We start from the raw sequence: 19,035 nt of genomic DNA, 5'->3' as shown, positions 1-19,035 counted from the left end.
TTCTAATTTTTTTTTGTTCAGCCTGCACTGTATGGCCAACTTAAAGTGAAACGAAACCCCCAAAAAATATTCACCTCCACCTTCCAGCAATGCAGTGATTACACCCCTCGCTGGCTACAGTCATCTTCTTCCCTGGCTACTTCTGGGTGCCGGGTTTTTGGCCTCTTGATTGACCAGTGGTGGTAGAATGATGTCATCTCGGGCATATATTTTAAATGTGTAATTAGCTGCTTGACTGATTTATAGCTTAATGTCGAAATATATGCTGGAAAGTTAACTCTTCTTTTCACCCAACCTGTTTACAGTAAAGTGAGAACAAGCTTTTATAAGACTTATTAGGCACTAATGGGATTCTACATTATTCAGTCTCTCGCGCCCTCCTGTAAATCTTTATCTTGTTAAAAATTTAAAACTCACCAAGGATTGTTTAAATGCATTTGAGGGAACCGTAGAACTCATTGGCGTGTCTATAATTGTAATAAAAATTAAGCTTTCTTATAAATGGCTCCAGCTAGAGGACAGCGATTACCTCAATGCTTTATCAGAAAAATACCTTTTATCAGAAGGGAAGAATTCTCTCAGGACTTATAATGTTCACTTTCCAGAAGCAATTAAACTGGCAATACAAAACTCCTTATTCACTGCTTTCTCATTCAACATATATTTCAAATCCAAAAGGCGCATTTTTATCCATTCACTTTATGCAGTGATCCATATTATTAACTTATCCTTTTTTTAGAATGTTATTCTCCTCGCCTTTTACATCTTTGTGACATGACTACCATTGATGGGGTATAATGATATTCTTTTTGATTTATAATGCAATGGTTGGTCTCAGGTTCAGCCAACAGTGGGGAGTTTAGGTGGCTGTTTTGTAGTATCAGCCATTTATTGAGTGGTTGATGCTTATATTTGGATATTAATAATAAAAGAAGGAATAATAAATTGATATAAAGTAAAATGTATCATGCATGCTTTTCAGCACATTTCTTAAAAAATGCCTTTGTCCAGGGGGAAATGTACTAATTGTTGTGGTTCAGTTTAAATGTGCTGGTGCCTTGTGAAACTTCCCTTAAAATAGCCACTTGACCCTGCCAAATATTTACTCCTCTTTTGGAGTGTGATGGTTGCGATCTTTCCCCAGCCTGGACCGGTTCTGTGACGTCAGCCGTCAGCGGGCTTCAGCCCATTGTCTGCTGAAAATGGGTCACAGGAATACAGAACAAACTGCACTCCTGTGATCCACAGGAGAAGTACAGCCAGACAAGCTTTGGCTGTAGTTCTCCTTTAAAGGGGTTGTAAAGGTTTGTGTTTTTTCACCCTAATGCATCCTATGCATTAAGGTGAAAAAATACCGCCCTCAGCCCCCCCGTTTTACTTACCGGAGCCCATTCACCTGCTGCGCTCGCCCCCGATGTCCTCTTCGCCGCTCAGCCTGGCCGTTGATTGGCTAGAGTGGATGGATTGAAAGCAGTGCAGCCATTGGCTTGCGCTGCTGTCAATCACATCCAGAGATGCGGCACGCCTTGGGGGCGGGGCCGAGTGATACAGTGAGCGGCTATAGCGGCCGGCTGTATTACGGGAGCGTGCCCGCAAGAACTAACCACCATGTGAGAGAGCTCGCATAAAGGTGGTTTGTTCTTGCGGGGAGGAGCTGAGACAGCCGCCGAGGAACCCCAGAAGACCAGGTTCGGGGCCACTCTATGCAAAACGAGCTGCACAGTGGAGGTAAGTATAACATGTTTGTTGTAAAGGCAATTAAAAAAAAAAAAAAAAAAAAAAACAACCCCTTTAACTCTAGGTTACCTTTAATACTGAACCCTGCACAAACCTCTAAATACATGGCCTACATACCAAGGAGCTGTTTTGCCTGCCAAAGGCCTACGTTTTACACAGTGCAGCAAAAGGATGACACCCCTTTCCCTGTTAGTTAGAAATACAGTGGTGTCTCCTGCCTCCCCTCTTTACCTAGTAAAATTGCAATTGGAGATTGATAAGATCATCTCTGCGCTCGTTCTTCTCTCTCTTGCGATAAGCTTATTCTTTTTCAGCCCATCTGCATGCAGCTCATCCCTTCCCTAATATAGAGAATTGTAAGAGGCCAATACCAAACCAAATTTAGGTACTTACACTAATTTTATTTAAAAAATAGTATAATGATATATTAATAAATGCAGAGTTGCATTAACCACTTCAGCCCCCTGAAGATTTGGCTGCTCAATGACCGGGCCATTTTTTGTGATACGGCACTGCGTCACTTTAACTGACAATTGCGTGGTTGTGTGACGTTGTAGAGCGACAATTTTGAAAAAAAACACAATGTCTCTTACTTTTTGCTATAATAAATATCCCACAATTTTTTTCAAAAAAACAATTTTATTCCTCAGTTTAGGCCGATATGTATTCTTCTACATATTGATTGATTGGTTTGCGCAAAAGTTATAGCATCTACAAAATAGGGGCTAGATTTATGGCATTTTTATTATTTTTTTTACTAGTAATGGCGGCGATCTGCGATTTTTATCGGGACTGCGATATTGCGGTGGACAAATTGGACACTTTTGACACATTTTTGGGACCATTGACAATTATACAGCGATCAATGCTATAAAAATGCACTGATTACTGTATAAATGTCACTGGCAGGGAAGGGGTTAACACTAGGGGGCTATCAAGGGGTTAACTGTGTTCCCTAGGTGTGTTCTAACTGTAGGGGGGATGGGACTGTCTAGGAGGAGAGAGAGATCGGTGTTCATACTTAGTATGAACACACGATCTGTCTCTACTCCCCTGAAAGAACCGGGATCTGTGTGTGTACATACACACACAGATCCCGGTTTTCGCTCTGTCACGAGCGATCGCGGGTGCCCGGCGGTCATCGTGCCCGCTGGGCACACGCATCGGCTCTGGGCACACGCTGTGGGTGTGCACGCCTCCAGGGGTGAGCGCGTGCCCCTAGTGGCCGAAAGGCGAAACGACGTAAGGCAACGTTTCACCCAGCCGTGCCATTCTGCCGCAGTAAAACTTCGGTGGCTGGTCGGCAAGCGGTTAAAGCAGTATTAAACCCAAAAGCAAACAGTTATTATATTGCAGCTTACCAATTCTTAGATGTGATGGAAGCATTAGTTTTCTTTTTTAGGTCTTTCTTTCTTCTATTTTCATCTGGTGATCCTGCCAGAACAAGCTCTCCTGTAAATGTATTAGAGTGTTGAGACAAACCATTTACCACTGACAGAGAGAAAAAACTGTTGCTGTAACTGCTTGTGAGCTGGAGTTTGGTTTCAGTTTGTTAGTGTATCTATATCTGCTAGTCTGTCTAACACCCCCTCCCCCCAGACTGACAATGCCGTTGTCCAAAGGTGTCCCCTGTGCTCCTTCATCCAGAGTGGAGGCACTCCAAAACAGGAGCTGTGTTACTGGCCAGATCACCAGGTAAAAAATAGTCTAAAAAAAAAAACCCCGAATGTAGCCACCACATCAAAGGAATGGTAAGCTGCAATATAATTATATTTTTGGTTTTGGGTTTAATCCCGCTTTAAATTGTGTCTTATATTTCTACTTGGAATTTTGCTTTAAGAGGAACAGTTATAGGGGAAAGGGGGACAAGACTGATTTAGTGAAGATCCAAAAGAGAGAGAATTGAGATTTATGTTTTTTGCACTTGTAAGAGATGTGCTGTTAAAAACAAAGTAACGGTTAATTCAAAGCCATTAAATATTATTTTAATTCTTCCCATTGTAACCAATTTGATATTCCAGACTAACACGTGAGCAGCCCCTATGAATAATGTGTCATTTGATATCCAATTCATGTTATTCATTCCTGTTTCCAGTCATGCTGCAAGGCTTACGAATACTCAGGTTATATCATGGAGAAAGAACAAGCGTATAAAGACGCAGCCAGCAACTATGAAATGGCTTGGAAGTACGGAAACCAGACGAATCCCACTGTGGGTAAGAGCAGAGAAATGACGTCACACACTATTAGGACAGCCTGTCATTGTTTTCTTTGGGAGAGTCACACATCAGATTGGTTCCAATAGTATCCGGGAAGGGGCACTCCTAGGCCAAGGCCACCAACAGACAGGTTGTTCCATAGTCACAGCGAATAACATAACTCCGCATGATTCAAACAGCAGATTAAAGTTGATTTTTCGATCAATTTTATTAAAAGGAACCCGTCTGCATACACTCAGACCGGGGGTCCTTGGCGAGGGAAATCTTCACATGTGTGGACAGTTTTAGTGGTATGTCCCCTGCATGTGCTGCTGGGTTGGCAGCTTCTGATCAGTTGAGACTATGCTGTGCAGCTTTGAAAAACAATTAGTTCCCTGCGGTGGGTAGAAATGCTGCCATCTCCATTTGCTCTGCGTTCTATTGCAGATAGTGGTTCAGGGGTTACACAGAGAATAAAGGAGAAGTCCAGGCAAAACCCAACTAACGCTAAACCTGCTCTGTGCCACATTCTAAACCTAATCTTTCTAACCCTGTAAAGCAAAAATCACTGCACTTACCCACCCTGCAGCCAATGCGGTCCAATCCCAGCATCAGCTTTCAGCCGCAGCTTCACTGTATAGGTGGGTGCAGGAGAGGCATCCGACAATGGAAGCCCCATAGTAAGTCTATGTGTGACATCACTTCCTATTCATTTTACAGCCGTTGTCAGTCCTCTCCTGCACAGAGCATTCTCCGCTGGAGACCGGCTCGGATCAGGTTCAGGGTGGGAAAGTAAAGAGAATTTTGCTTTACAGGGTTAGATAGATTAGGCTTAGAATGTGGCACAAAGCAGGTTTAGCATTAGTTAGGTTTTGCCTGGACTTTAAGATTCTTTCCTCACCCTTTACATGACAGAACTGAATGCAGCCAAGTGCCAGCACTGTCATGGAAAGATGGAGTGTTTCCTGCTTGCCTGGAAGTACTGGGGATTGCTCTTCAATCCTGATGGCTGAAAATAGCTGTTAAGAGTAGTAAAAGAAAGGTGAGCATGGGAAGCTAGTAGGCCAGCAGTTAGGTAACCTGTACCTTTGCCCTGCAAGGTACAATCTTTTCTGGCACTCTTTGTATCCACTTTCTACATGCATTCCAGTAACTGCCTCATGTCATTTCTCAGGATGGACTTTCTTGATGGTGACAGCATTAAAACATGTCTGTACAATGGCTGCTTGTAGTCTTCATTGGGAGGCGGTGTGATTGACAAAGCAGGAGCACAATCTAGAGCCAGGGGAAGTGCCCGAGCAAGGGAGATCTCACCAGGTTTTATATTAGTGAATTCTGTACCCTTAAACAATCTTCAAATTACTTTTGAAATTTACATTAACATACTAAAGCATATAAATCCTGTATAATATTATATTAGATTTTTTTGATTAGGTTTACAAAGACTTAGTAATGAGTGGTGGATTTCTCCAGATCTCTATTGTTTTGTTCACCCATTCCAGCCGCCACCTCCCGGCCCTTTAAAGTGATTATAATGCCGTGTACACACGAGCGGACTTTTCCACAGGAAAGGTCCAACGGAACGAATCCGCCGGACAATTCGATCGTGTGTGGGCTTCATCGGACCTTTGCTGTCGAAAAATCAGACGGACTTTAGAAATAGAACATGTTTCAAATCTTTCCAATGGACTCGAGTCCGGTCGAAAAATCCATGAATCTGTATGCTAGTCCGATGGACGAACAACGTCGCAAGGGCAGCTGTTGGATACTGGCTCTGAATTTCCTTATTCTAGTCCAGTCGTAAGTCATCCCGTTTGAATCAATTGACTTTGGTGTGATCGTGTGTAGGCGGAACTCCGTCGAAAGTCCTTCAAAAAGTCCCTTGGAGTTCAGTCCGTAGAAAGTCCAATTGTGTGTACACGGAATTAGGGTTTTTTTTTTTTTTTTAATAACAAATATATTATGGTAAAAAAGCAGGAGTAGTATGGCGCTGCCCTTATGGAGACAAAAAAATGTTTTCTTCTTTGTAGTGAATGTATTGCCTAGTGTCCTTATAGAATTGCTTCTAAAACCTGTATGTGTTCAAAAATTGAATAAAACTGTGACTGGTGGCGAATATTTCTATTAGAAGTGAAAATACAACTGGTGCTCCAATTGTTCAACAAAGGTGCATTGTGCCCTTTAAATTAAGTAATAAAGTAGTTATGAATATGGATACAATATCATCTAGGTGGAAAGTGTTATAAAGAAAAAAAAAAAGAAAAGAGAAAAAAAAAAAAGAGAAAAAAAAAGGAAAAAAGAAAAAAAAGGGAAAAAAAAGGAAAACAGGAATAGTATGGCGCTGCCCTTATGGAGACAAAAAAAAAAAAAAAACTTTCTTTATAATGACTTTATAATTCCTAAAGTGTGTGTGCCAAAAATGAATAAATATGTGACTGGTGCCAAGTTCTTACTGTTAAAAGTACAATTGCAACCTAAGGTGCTTCAATTATTCAACAAAAGTGCATAGTGCAGCATTTCTAAAGTGACCAGTGTTAAATCATACAAATCCATACAACATTGTGCAAATTATCCATCATAAATAGTGATTCTTGTGCTGTGACCAGTATTAGTTGGATAGGAAAAGTTCCGTTTATGAAAAAACAAGCTCTTTTTGGAGTATTTTGTAGTGTTCAATCTTTGAGGGTCAAATATCTGTAGGAAAGCTTCTTATCCAGGTGCTGGTTTCTTTAATTAGTGCCTTGTCTGCATGCTCTGACAATGCTTGCACTCACCAGATTCTCCTTTCCCCTGTAGGGGTATGGATGGTCACAGTGTCTGCCACTGTGTAGCAATCAAGGATATCCCCCAAACTTTACTTGCGTATTGTGGTGTAGTAATTACATGTAAAGGAAAGAAGGTATGCCCATCGCGTAAAACCATAGGAGAACTTTTATTAAAACTTAATAGACAAATGTACTCACATTTCAAATGAACAAATCAAGCATGGCAAAAGTTAGCGAATTCCCTTTGTTAGAGGTGCTGCAAGACGTTCGTAACCCGCCCTACGCACGTTTTGTCGTCAGACCTCTACTGGGAAGTCTTTTGTTGTCTCCATAAGGGCAGCGCCATACTATTCCTGTTTTCCTTTTTTTTCATTTTTTTATTCTTTTTCCTTTTTTTCTCTTTTCTTTTTTTCTTTATAACACTTTCCACCTAGATGATATTGTATCCATATTCATAACTACTTTATTACTTAATTTAAAGGGCACAATGCACCTTTGTTGAACAATTGGAGCACCAGTTGTTGTATTTTCACTTCTAATAGAAATATTCGCCACCAGTCACAGTTTTATTCAATTTTTGAACACATACAGGTTTTAGAAGCAATTCTATAAGGACACTAGGCAATACATTCACTACAAAGAAGAAAACATTTTTTTGTCTCCATAAGGGCAGTGCCATACTACTCCTGCTTTTTTACCATTTTCTAATACTTTCCACTTAGGTGGTATTGTATGTGTAGAGGCAGCAGCCATATCCATAACTAAAACATTCAATTCATTGCGCGGATTTACCCCATACACCTACTAAACAAATATATTATACTTCCCTCCACTGTGCAGTTGGTTTTGCACAGAGTGGCCCCGAACCTGCTCTTCTGGGGTCCCCCGGCGGCTCTTCCCCACATCAGATAACCGCCTAGGAGAAACGCTCTCCTGGGGGATACACCTTGCGGGCACATTCCCGAGTCCAGCATTCGGCATCCATAGCCTCTGAATGCCGGACTTGGCCCCGCCCCCGCGTCATTGGATTTGATTGACAGCAACGGGAGCCAATGGCTGCGCTGCTATCAATCTATCCAATCAAGAGCCGAGAACCCCGCGCAGAGAGACAGCGCGTCCCCGTCTGGTCAAGTTCTAGGGCCCAGGTAAGTAAAATGGGGAGCCGGTCACTGCCAGGTGTTTTTTTCACCTTAATGCATAGGATGCATTAAGGTGAAAAAACACGAAGGTTTACGACCCCTTTAAGAACTTCTAGATGCTAGAAGGAAGAGGTGGGAATTTGGGTCATGTGATTGGCTGTCACAGCAGTCACATGATCGGAAAGCTACTGATCGCAGATATGCATCGGGAGTTTTTCTGTCCGCGCCAGTGACTGTGCTGGGGAGCGTGCAGGGTGCCTGCTCTCAGCACAGTCAGCGGAAATAGATTAAACATGCTAGTACATTGCAAGACAGTGGGTTTGTTTAACAATGTAGGATGAAAGATCTCCAAATGCTGTAAAATGTATCTAATGCCCAGATATTTTTGTTATATATTAGGGAAGATTAGCGACCCTGTTAGATTTTATTGCCTTGTTCCCAGTGGGGAGATAAACTTTCTCTAGGTGTCCATTGTCAGCGAGTGAGGGAAAATCCAAAGTTTCAGTTGTTATCAAAACAGGAATAGAGGGCAAATCTTCCAGTGAAAAAACTTGTTACAGTGACAAATGTCTAGGACAGTGGTTCTCAACCTGGGGGTCAGCTGACGATTTGCCAGGGGTCACCAAATCCTGGGCTGTTCCTGAAGCCCGCACCACTCTCCCAGCCTTTTCACGGCCACCCAGCAGGGCTGTCCCTGGAGCCTGTGGAAGCACAGCTGAGCTGTTCCTGGAACCTGCCGCCTCCCACTCAGCCTCTTCCCAGCCGCTCATTCAGTTCACGGCATGGGTGGGGGGGCAGAGACTAGAGGTCAGCTGACTGGTGAGGAATGTGACGTGGTAGGGGCTGGAGGAGACCCTATCTCCTGATTTCGGCATAGGTGTCACTGCTGCGAGACACCACAGAGCTGGAGACACAGTGAGTAACACTACCTGTGATTAGAGTTGCCATTAAAAGTCCCTACTACAGTTCTCAGATTAGTAGATGACCCTGATCAAGAGCACCTAAGTTGGCTGATCAGAACTCCCACCAGCACTGTCACTCATCCCATTCCCCCCACCCCCCAAGGCGTAAGAGAAGGAATAAAAATAGAGAATACATGGAAGGTAGAGGAAGAAAGGGGGAGGAATAAAGAAAAGGGGAGAGAAAAAATAAGAAAAAAAAGACGGCTTGAGAGAGGGATGGGGAAAACAAACAAGAAATTAGGATAGAGAGAGATAAAAGGGAAAGAAAGGAGAACGAAGACAGAGTGGTACATCCTTAAATGTACCATAAGGGGTTTTAATACTGTACAAGTGGAAGGGGCAAAGGGAGCGCTAAATGTCCGTGGGTTAGGGGCGCAAATGACTTGTCTTGCCTTGGGTGCTGACAACCCACGCTACGAAAATAATTTTACTTTTAGGGGTCCCCACAACTTGGGAAATTTTATCAAGGGGTCACGGCACAAGAGGGTTGACAACCACTGGTCTAGGAGGAGATTCCCCTCACTTTGGAGACATTTCCTCCCACTTCCTGTCCTTTACAAGCAACATAACATTTCTCTAATGAGCCACAGCTGGAAAAAAACCCAGCTGGTTTTAACCTTACCTTGCTCTATCCAAAACAAAAAAATAAATAAATAATTGTTTTTAGATACTTTAAATAAATTAGCTTTGGATACTTCAATATTATTTTTAATTCAATTTTTTTAAATTTAATTTGCAGGATATAAACTTGCTTTTAACTACCTTAAGGCAAAGAGATATGTTGATGCAATTGACGTGTGCCACAAGGTAAGAGCTTATTCCTGAATGCAGTAATAATGCACCTACTGTATGTATTGGAAAGAAATCCTGAAATTATACATGTTGTTTCAATCACTAAGGCTACATTCATACTAGCCTGCTAAAAAGCAGCTAGGGCAGTGTTGGTTCTTGCAGAGATCAGGGCAATGCATGTTTCAGCATTTTTTAATTTTTTTTACAACTTTACTTGTAGTGTTGCGTACTGACGTTTCATTCCTGACAAGTGATGCCATCCAGTAAAGTGTGAAAAAATGCAGACATGTTGACTTTGCAGCTTAAGGGGGCATGGTTGGGGGGCAATAAATATCTCCCCCACAAACCACAAATATACACAAGGCCCCATAAGGGCTGTACAGACACTGGATTTTGCAATGATGATGGCAGAGTATAGCTCAGAGTCTGTGCCATTTTCGAGGCTTCTGCAGATAGGGGTAGGGCAGGAAAAATGAGGGGATTTTTTCCTGGTGCTTTTAGGCTTTTAGACGCTTTTAGGCATCATACTGTAACTGTTGTTTTATGAATATATTTGTTACATGTTTCCAAACACATACCATAACTTCCATTTAAAAATCGCTGCTTACCATTTTACTTGCTTAAAGCGGACTTTCACCCAAGTTTCGCTTTAAGGCCTCAATTCTGGTTTTGACATGTACCCACTCCCACTTTCTCTCGGATCACCTAGGTTTTCCTCTCCCCCTCCCTCCCTGGAGTCCTCTGGGACACGTCACAGCTCCCAGAAGACTGCGGAACCATTCACAATGTGCAACGTGGCTTGTGCATGCGCAGTAGGCACCTAGCTGTGAAGTTGCAAACTGTCACAGCTGGGTGCCCACAGTTGAGATGCCAGGGACAGAAGGTGGAGGGAAGGGATGGCTCAGGTGAACACACCGCTGGATTGTGGGACAGGTGAGTGTCTGTTAATCAAAAGTCAGCAGCTACACTTTTTGTAGCTGCTGACTTTTTTTTTACAGTTTTATTAAAATCTTTCTTTTACATAACAGGGAAAATAAAATAACAGACTCTGGACATCATATGAGACAAAAATAAAACAGCATACAAAGTAAACACAAAGTTACATGAGGTCTAAAGCAGGTCCAGCACAGCTACACTTGTCAATATCTACACTGATATATACAAATTAGGAGAACAATCTGATAAAGTGATCATCTTTATTATATAATAATCTCACAGAATATCAGCTGCTGACTTTTAATAAACAAAAATGACTGGAGCTCCTCTTTAAAAATCAGACCTAGCTTTCCTTTTCTATATACTGTTAAGAAGGGGGTTGGGGAGTTATGTTTACCATAATTAACCTGTCTGTACTGGTAGATCTCTTTATTAGTTGTAAACTAGATGTGCACACTGACTGTCCTAACAAGGAGTTAAAGATCTCAAGGCTTGGCCGATGTATTGTATCCTTATGCACCTAAAAAAAAATGTCCCTAAAATCTATCCCCTAATTGCACAAAGCAAACTATTCTGAACTATAGCTGCCTACAGAGTCCTATGCATAAAGCTGCTCCAATGTAACAACTAGAAAGGTAAGATTTTTTTAAAGTATGCTGTGTGAATGGAAACATATAACAAACATACAGTGGGGGGGGTTCAAATTTGACTGCAAATGTGGCATACGTTTTAACGAACCAGCTGCCACAGTTTTACTCCGGCAGGCTGGCTCCCCTGCGCAAAATCACGTTACTGTACGTGATCTCGCAGGGCCCGAATAGAGGTGCGCACGCCCGCTGCACAGCGGGAGTGCCGATGCTCGTGGCCGACGGTCGCGATGACCACCGGCCACGAGCGATCGTGACCAGGAGACGCAGATCAGGGACGAGTGTGTGTAAACACACACTTCCCTGTTCTGTTCTGAGAGGAGTGACAGATTGTGTGTTCCTATTAGCTAGGAACCACGATCTGTCACTTCCTGTAGTTAGTCCCTCCCCCTTCAGTTAGAATCACCTCCCAGGGAACATAGTTAACCCCTTCACCTCCCCCTAGTGTTAACCCCTTCACAGTCAGTGACATTTTTACAGTAATCAATGCATTTTTAATTGCACTGATCTCTGTATTATGCCAGTGGTTCCAAAAATGTGTCAAAATTGTCCGATGTGTCCGCCATAATGTCGCAATCACAATAAAAATGTCAGATCACCGCCATTACTAGTAAAAAAAAATAAATAAATAAAAATGCTATAAATCTATCCCCTATTATGTAGATGCTATAACTTTTGCGCAAACCAATCAATATACACTTATTGTGATTTTTTTTTTTTTTTTTTTACCAAAAATATGTAGAATACATATTGGCCTAAACTGAAACTGAGGGAAAAAATAAAAAAATTTTTATATTATTTTGGAGGAAATATTTATTATAACAAAAAGTAAAAAATAATGCGTTTTTTTTTTTTATCAAAATTGTCGCTCTTTTTTTGTTTATAGCGCAAAAAATAAAAAACACAGAGGCGATAAAATACCACCAAAAGAAAGCTCTATTTGTGGGAAAAAAAAGGACAAAAAAAAGACGTCAATTTTGTTTGGGTGCAACGTCGCACGACCTCGCAATTGTCAGTTAAAGCGACGCAGTGCCGAATCGCAAAAAGTGCTCTGGTCAGGAAGGGGGTCATTTCTTCCGGGGCTGAAATGGTTGAGTTCAGCAGAAAAATTGCATCTCTGGGTGCTCAAGGCTGCTCTTTGAAGTTATGGCTTGTGGAAATTGTGCATATTTCTGCGCCTGCCTGCAGAGGGAGCACTTGCTGCATTTGTTCCCTGACATGTGTATGTATTATTATTATTATTCACGATTTACATAGCGCCAACAGTTTACACAGCGCTTTACAATGTATAGGGGGGACAACACAATTACAGTACAGTTCAATACAAAAGGTACAGGAGGGCCCTGCTCATAGAGCTTACATTCTAAAGTGAGGGAATGGTGGTACAAAAGGTAATAGCTGTAGAGAATGATTTGATGGTATTGTATCTGAGGTTCTACATGACATCTGCTTCATCCTGAAAAGTTACTTTCTATCCCATGCTTTCTTCAACAGGTCTTAGAACTTCATCCCAATTACCCAAAGATAAGAAAAGATATTCTTGACAAATCCAGAGCTGCCTTAAGGACTTAAACACAATGTCAAAGATAATTGTAGCAGCAGAATACAGTACCCAGGCAGCAGGAATTGTGAGTACCAGGCACAGCACCATGGCCAGCTAAAGCAGGAGCAAGAGACCACCGCCTTGTTTACTCAAGAGCATCATGCTAATAGAAAAGGATGTTGTTTTGAAAGGAGTAGTAGTTGAAATCACTGTAAAGCCAGTTAAAAATTGAATTTACTTGCCTTGAATTGTGGGTGCAGCCAATATAGTGTCTGGAAACTGAAAGATTCTGGGGCTGCACCATATGCTACATCATTCAAGCTCAGCTCACACAGAGCAAAACACTGAAATCCCTATTACACTGAGAAAGCAGAGCTGCTTTTTTCCTTATGGCAGGAAAATATTCCATACATCATTCCTATTTAAATTATTCCCCATGATCCTAAAAGTTAGAAGCACAGGGACTCCTTCAGTGTAAATGATTGTTTATCCACTCGCCGGCCGTGCTATAGACAAAAGACAGTGCGGTCGTCCAGTTCTGGGAGGGCATCAATAGACATTCTTCTAGAACTCCGCCTCCTGCGGCGCGGACTGGGCACGCTCTGTGACCGCTGTGTCCTTCAGACTCAGCTGATTATGGATCAGGGTAAAGGGTCAATCCCAGCGGCCCTTAGTCATGTGATCGGCTGTGTCCAAACACAGCTGATCACATGTGAACAGACTTGCCTGTTATAGGCAGTCCTTTTCTCCTATGCTGTGTCTGTGGGAGGAAAGGAGAGCAGATAACCAGCAAGCCTGTCAGCACATCATTTACACTGATAATCAGTTGCCTGATCTTAAGTGCAGCCTATCAGTGCTGCCTCATCTGTGCACATTAGAAAAATTACTTTTCTTTATCTATTCTTTACTGCCGCACACAGATATACGTTGGCAGAATGGCACAGGCAGGCAAATGGGCGTACAGGTTCATCCCTTTATATTTGCCACCTATTGGGCGCCCGCACGCCGCAGGAGCGTGCCCGCAGGTCCCGGGAACTCAATGTTCACCCGCGGCCCGCGATTGTGGTGTAGAGAGGTAGGACGGGGAAATGCCTATGTAAACGAGGCATTTCCCGTTTCTGCCTAGTGACAAGACAGAGATCTGCTCCCTGTCATCGGGAGCAGTGATCGCTGTCACGTCCTAGGTAGCCCACCCCCCCCCCCCCAGTTAGAATCACTCTCTAGGACACACTTAACCCCTTGTTCGCCCCCTAGTGTTTAACCCCTTCCCTGCCAGTGTCATTTACACAGTAATCAGTGCATTTTTATAGCACTGATCGCTGTATAAATGACAATGGTCCCAAAATAGTGTCAAAAGTGTCCTATGTGTCCGCCATAATGTCGCAGTAACGATAAAAATCGCAGATTGCTGCCATTACTAATAAAAAAAAATTTATAATAAAAATGCCATAAAACTATCCCCTATTTTGTAGACGCTATAACTTTTGCGCAAACCAATCAATATACGCTTATTGCGATTTTTTTTTTTTACCAAAAATATGTAGAAGAATCCATATTGGCCTAAACTGAGGAAAAAGTTTTTTTTGGTTTTTTTTTTATATATTTTTGGGGGATATTTATTATAGCAAAAAGTTAAAAATATTGCTTTTTTTTTTTCAAAATTGTCATTTTTTTTTGTTTATAGCGCAAAAAATAAAAACCGCAGAGGTGTTCAAATACCACCAAAAGAAAGCTCTATTTGTGGGAAAAAAAGGATGTCAATTTTGTTTGAGTACAAATGCAAAAAATGCTCTGGTCAGGAAGGGGGTAAAATCTTCCGGGGCTGAAGTGGTTATCGTACATCACGGGACACAGAGCAACCATAATAATGACTATATGGGTTATACGCCACCTACTGGTGGATGGACACAGGCAGATAGTCCAACAGGAAGTCCACCCCTTAAGGAGCTGCACGATTAATCGTCAAGAATCGTTATCCCGATTTTTTTTTTTTATTTTTTTTTTTTTCCCCCATTGAGATTTTGAGAAAAGTAATTCACTATTCTTTCTATGCAAAGAATTCTCTCTGCTCTTCTGAAGTCACAGCCATCAAAAGGAAATCCGCTTTAAAATCATTTTTTTTTGCCTCGCCTGTCAGGCCATTCTTGTGTCCTTGGGACTTGAATTTAATCTTGACTGTCTTTGCAGAGGCCACTTTTTGAACCAATCGAGAGATGCTGTTAGTCCTTTTATCGGAAGGTGGCTTCTTTGGTTGTTATCACTTCACTAAGTGGAGTGTAATGCCCTGTACACACGATCGGACATTGATTGGACATTCCGACAACAAAATCCATGGATTTTTTCTGACGGATGTTGGCTCAAACTTTTCTTGCATACACACGGTCACACAAAGTTGTCGGAAAATCCGATCATTCTAAACGCGGTGACGTAAAACACGTACTTCGGGACTATAAACTGGGCAGTAGCCAATAGCTTTCGTCTCTTAATTTATTCTGAGCATGCGTGGCACTTTGTGCGTCGGATTTGTGTACACGCGATTTCCGACAACGGATTTTGCCCATTCTTCCAGAAGCGCATTTGTGAGGTCAGGCACTAATATTGGACAAGAAGTCCTGGCTTGCAGTCTCCCTTCTAATTCATCCCAAAGGTGTTCTATCAGGTTGAGGTCAGGACTCTCTGCGGGCCAGTCAAGTTCCTCCACCCCAAACTCGCTTATCAATGTTTTTATGGACCTTGCTTTGTGCACTGGTGCGCAGTTATGTTGGAACAGGAAGGGGCCATTCGAAAAACTGTTCAGACAAAGTTGGGAGCAGGAAATTGTCCAAAATGTCTTGGCATGCTGACCCCTTAAGAGTTCCCTTAACGGGAACTCAGGGGCCAAGCCCAACCCCTGAACAACAACCCCACACCATAATCCCCCCTCCACCAAATGATTTGGAATAGTGCCCAAAGCAAGGTCCATAAAGACACGGATGAGTGAGTTTGGGGTGGAGGAACGTGACTGGCCTGTCGTGATCTCCTGACACCTTTGGGATGGATTAGAGTGCAAGCCAGGCCTTCTTGTCCACATCAGTGGCTGGACTCACAAATGTGCTTCTGGAAGAATGGTCAAACATCATGATCATGTTTTTATGGAAGTACATAATCTTCCACTGGTTCGCAAGATCTCTATCCCTTCCTCACCGTGATCTGACCAGGACCCCTTGGTCTCTCTTCTTTCCCTATCGGGCCTCACCAAACGCCCCTTCCATCGGTGGATTAATGAATCGCTTTTGACTACTCAAGCCACCTGTCAGCATATCCAGTCTTCTATACAAACATACTTTGCCGACAACGTAGGCTCGGTTACTTCAGCTGTGTTCCTATGGGAGGCCCATAAGGCTACGGTTTGTGGCCACATTATCCAGCTCGCTTCCTCGCGTAAATGGGACAGGGAATGTCGCATCACTGAACTTCATTCTCTCTTGGCGGCAGCGGATGTACTTTTGGAAGGCACACCCCACTGCAGCACATAGGAGGGCTTGCGATACCCTGGTGACTACGTTTGATCTCCTTTGTGCCTCTCAAGCTGAAAAGGCTTTGCGGTGGACCAAACACAAGTACTATACATGCGCTGATAAACCTGGTCCCATGTTGGCCAAAAAACTGAACTCTGTGGAAAAACCGCAAAGACCAGTTTGGCTTCGGACGCAAGCGGGGGGGTCTTACCTCCATTCCTCTACAGATCTTATCTGTCTTCTCTGAGTTTCTTTCCACACTCTATGCTAAGCCAGGTCCATTTCCCCTACATCAAGCCAAGCAGTTCTTTCATGAACTGAACCTTCCTAAGCTTCCAGAAGGGTCTTATGATGCCATTAACGCTAATATCTCAGAGGAGTTCTCCGAGCAATTAAATCCTTAAAGCCCTCTAAAGTTCCAGGCTCGGACAGGTTTTCAGGCCTGTATTACAAGACGTTCTCTACGCTGTTGGCTCCCTACCTAGCCAACTACTTTAATGCTCTGTAACATAGATAAATGCCCTCACCTGATGCCCTTAGGGCCCATGTTTCAATGATCACCAAGCTGTCGGAGGATGCGAGTGAACCTCAGGCCTTCCGGCCTATCTCCCTTCTGAATAAAATGTGTGATAGAGCCCACACACGGTCGGAATTTCCAACAAGGTGCTATCACACATTTTCCATCGGAAAATCCGACCGTGTGTACAGGGCATTAGAGTTGGTGGCTCTTTCATGCAAGGGGCTGTTTTTGGTCTTGCATCATATTAAGGTGATGTTGTGTCCTCATCCATTTTTTGCCTAGTATGGTGTCTGGTTTTCACTTGAATCAAGACAATGTCTCGCCGCCTTTTCTGATCCTCAGTTGGCAAGAGTTAGATCACTGCATACTCTGGAGGTAGTTCTGGCGTTCAGAATTACTTGATTTGTCACTTTAGGTCAGGAATCCTGGTTTATGCTGCCAGTAGAGCCTGGGATGGGCAGGAGGCATCCAAGTTAACTATTTTTCATTGGATTTGCTAGTTTATCATTTGAGCCTATGGCTTGAAAGGGCAAGGTCCTCCATCCCTTTTTTGGTAAAAGTGCTCACTACCAGGTGTGTGAGGGGCATCTTGGGCCATCTGCCATCAGGTGTCAGTGGCTCAGGATTTAAGGCCATCACATGGTCTTCTGTTCCTACATTCACAGAATGTTACCAAATAGATATCAAAGCCACAGAGGATACTGCTTTGGCCGCAGTATGTTTTGGGAGACAGAAGGAGTCTTTCTCAGGTGGCAGTTTATGTGATTGTGTCTCCCTCCCCTCAAGTGCATTGCTTTAGGACATTCCATATAGTCATTATTATGGTTGCTCTGTGACCCGTGATGTACGATAAAGAAATTAGGATTTTTCCGTCATACTTACCTGTAAAATCCTCTTCTTGGAGTACATCACGGGACACAGAGGTCCTTCTCATCTTTTTGGGGATATTCATTGCTTTGCTACAAAGTAAGATCCTTCATGTGTAGGAGGGGTTATATAGAGGTGGACTTCCTGTTTGACTATCTGCCAGTGTCCACCCACCAGTAGGTGGCGTATAACCCATATAGTCATTATTATGTGGTTGCTCTGTGTCCCGTGATGTACTCCAAGAAAAGGATTTTACAGTATGACAGAAAAATCAATTTTTTTTTTTTTTTAACATCTTGCAAAAAAAGAGTGTGATTGGCCAACTATAAGCAGGAAGAGGAAGCCGAATATTTTATTTTGATTACTAGGGCTCTGTTCACACAACCCACCCATCAAACTGGAGCAGTTTTGTGTGTGCAAGCAGCTGTCGCAGTGAGCCAGCGGTAGGAGGCAAAGTGATGCATGTTTTACTGCATCACACAGCTCCGTTTTATTTATTTTTTTAATGTAAAGCTTATGTGAAGCCCTCAAAGTGACACATCATTCATGTCACAGTAGAGCGGTGCAGTGTGATGAACTGTTGTACAATGACATGCAGTGCCTTCCTGTGCACTATGATACAATGCAGCATATCTGCATTTTACCGCTGCTCCAGGCTGCATCGCATTGTGCACAGGCCACATAGATAACAACTATGTGACTGGCATTCTTCCAGTGCAGAAAAATGCCAGTCCCCGTACTATGTTTGAACCAGCACAGAGCTTCTTCACACCGTGTCCGTTTACTGCACAACACACATGAATGATGTGAACAGGACACATAGAAAAAAAAAATTGTTTCCTATAGGTCCTGCTCATACTATACATGTGTGGAGGTGTGCAGCAAAATGCAGCTCAATGGACATGATGTGAATAAGCCCTTCTTCAGTATTACAACACTGGGCGGTGCTAATGGGAAACTCCTTCAGTATAATGGAAGGACTGCTTACTGCCACTGCTGGAAGAATGAGGATACGCAACTTTCTTAAGTATAGAAACAGTTAAATGTGCGGAAATAACATGGCTTTGTGGTTTTTATTATAGGGTCTTGTATGTTTTTTCATTTCAGGAAATAATAAAAATATATATATATTTATAGTTCTTGGTCAGTGGTCTCATCTGTCCTATTACAAAAATAAAACTATTTAAAGTGATACTAAAGTTTCAGTTTTTTTCATTTAAAAATAACAAGCCTGTTATACTTACCTGCTCTGTGTAATGGTTTTGCACAGAGCAGTCCAGATCCTCCTCTTGGGTCCCCCGCCGGCTCTCCATTCAGACACGGAGTTGCGGTACGGTCCTGCCCCACTCTCTCCTCATTGGCTCACCGACTTTGATTGACCGAAGCGGGAGCCAATGGTGCTGCACTGCTGTCCCAGCCAAGGAGCACGGAG

The 19,035-nt window shown here is 42.8% G+C and overlaps 1 protein-coding gene across 1 annotated transcript in view; it reads left to right on the top strand.

The window, feature by feature from the left end:
- TTC21B (tetratricopeptide repeat domain 21B) overlaps positions 1-17,619 on the top strand; it is a 134,067-nt gene extending 116,448 nt beyond the window's left edge. Inside the window, exons 27-29 of the mRNA XM_073633965.1 lie at positions 3,833-3,953; positions 9,541-9,608; positions 12,671-17,619. Coding sequence (XP_073490066.1) covers positions 3,833-3,953; positions 9,541-9,608; positions 12,671-12,748 — 267 coding nt within the window. The 3' untranslated portion in view covers positions 12,749-17,619. The remainder of the gene's footprint in view (positions 1-3,832; positions 3,954-9,540; positions 9,609-12,670) is intronic.
- The last annotated feature ends 1,416 nt before the right edge of the window (positions 17,620-19,035 follow it).

This window comes from Aquarana catesbeiana, linkage group LG06, assembly GCF_042186555.1.
Source record: "Aquarana catesbeiana isolate 2022-GZ linkage group LG06, ASM4218655v1, whole genome shotgun sequence".
NCBI lineage: Eukaryota > Metazoa > Chordata > Amphibia > Anura > Ranidae > Aquarana > Aquarana catesbeiana.
The sequence above is the reverse complement of the archived record's forward strand: the minus strand, read 5'-3'. Positions and strand labels throughout refer to the sequence as shown.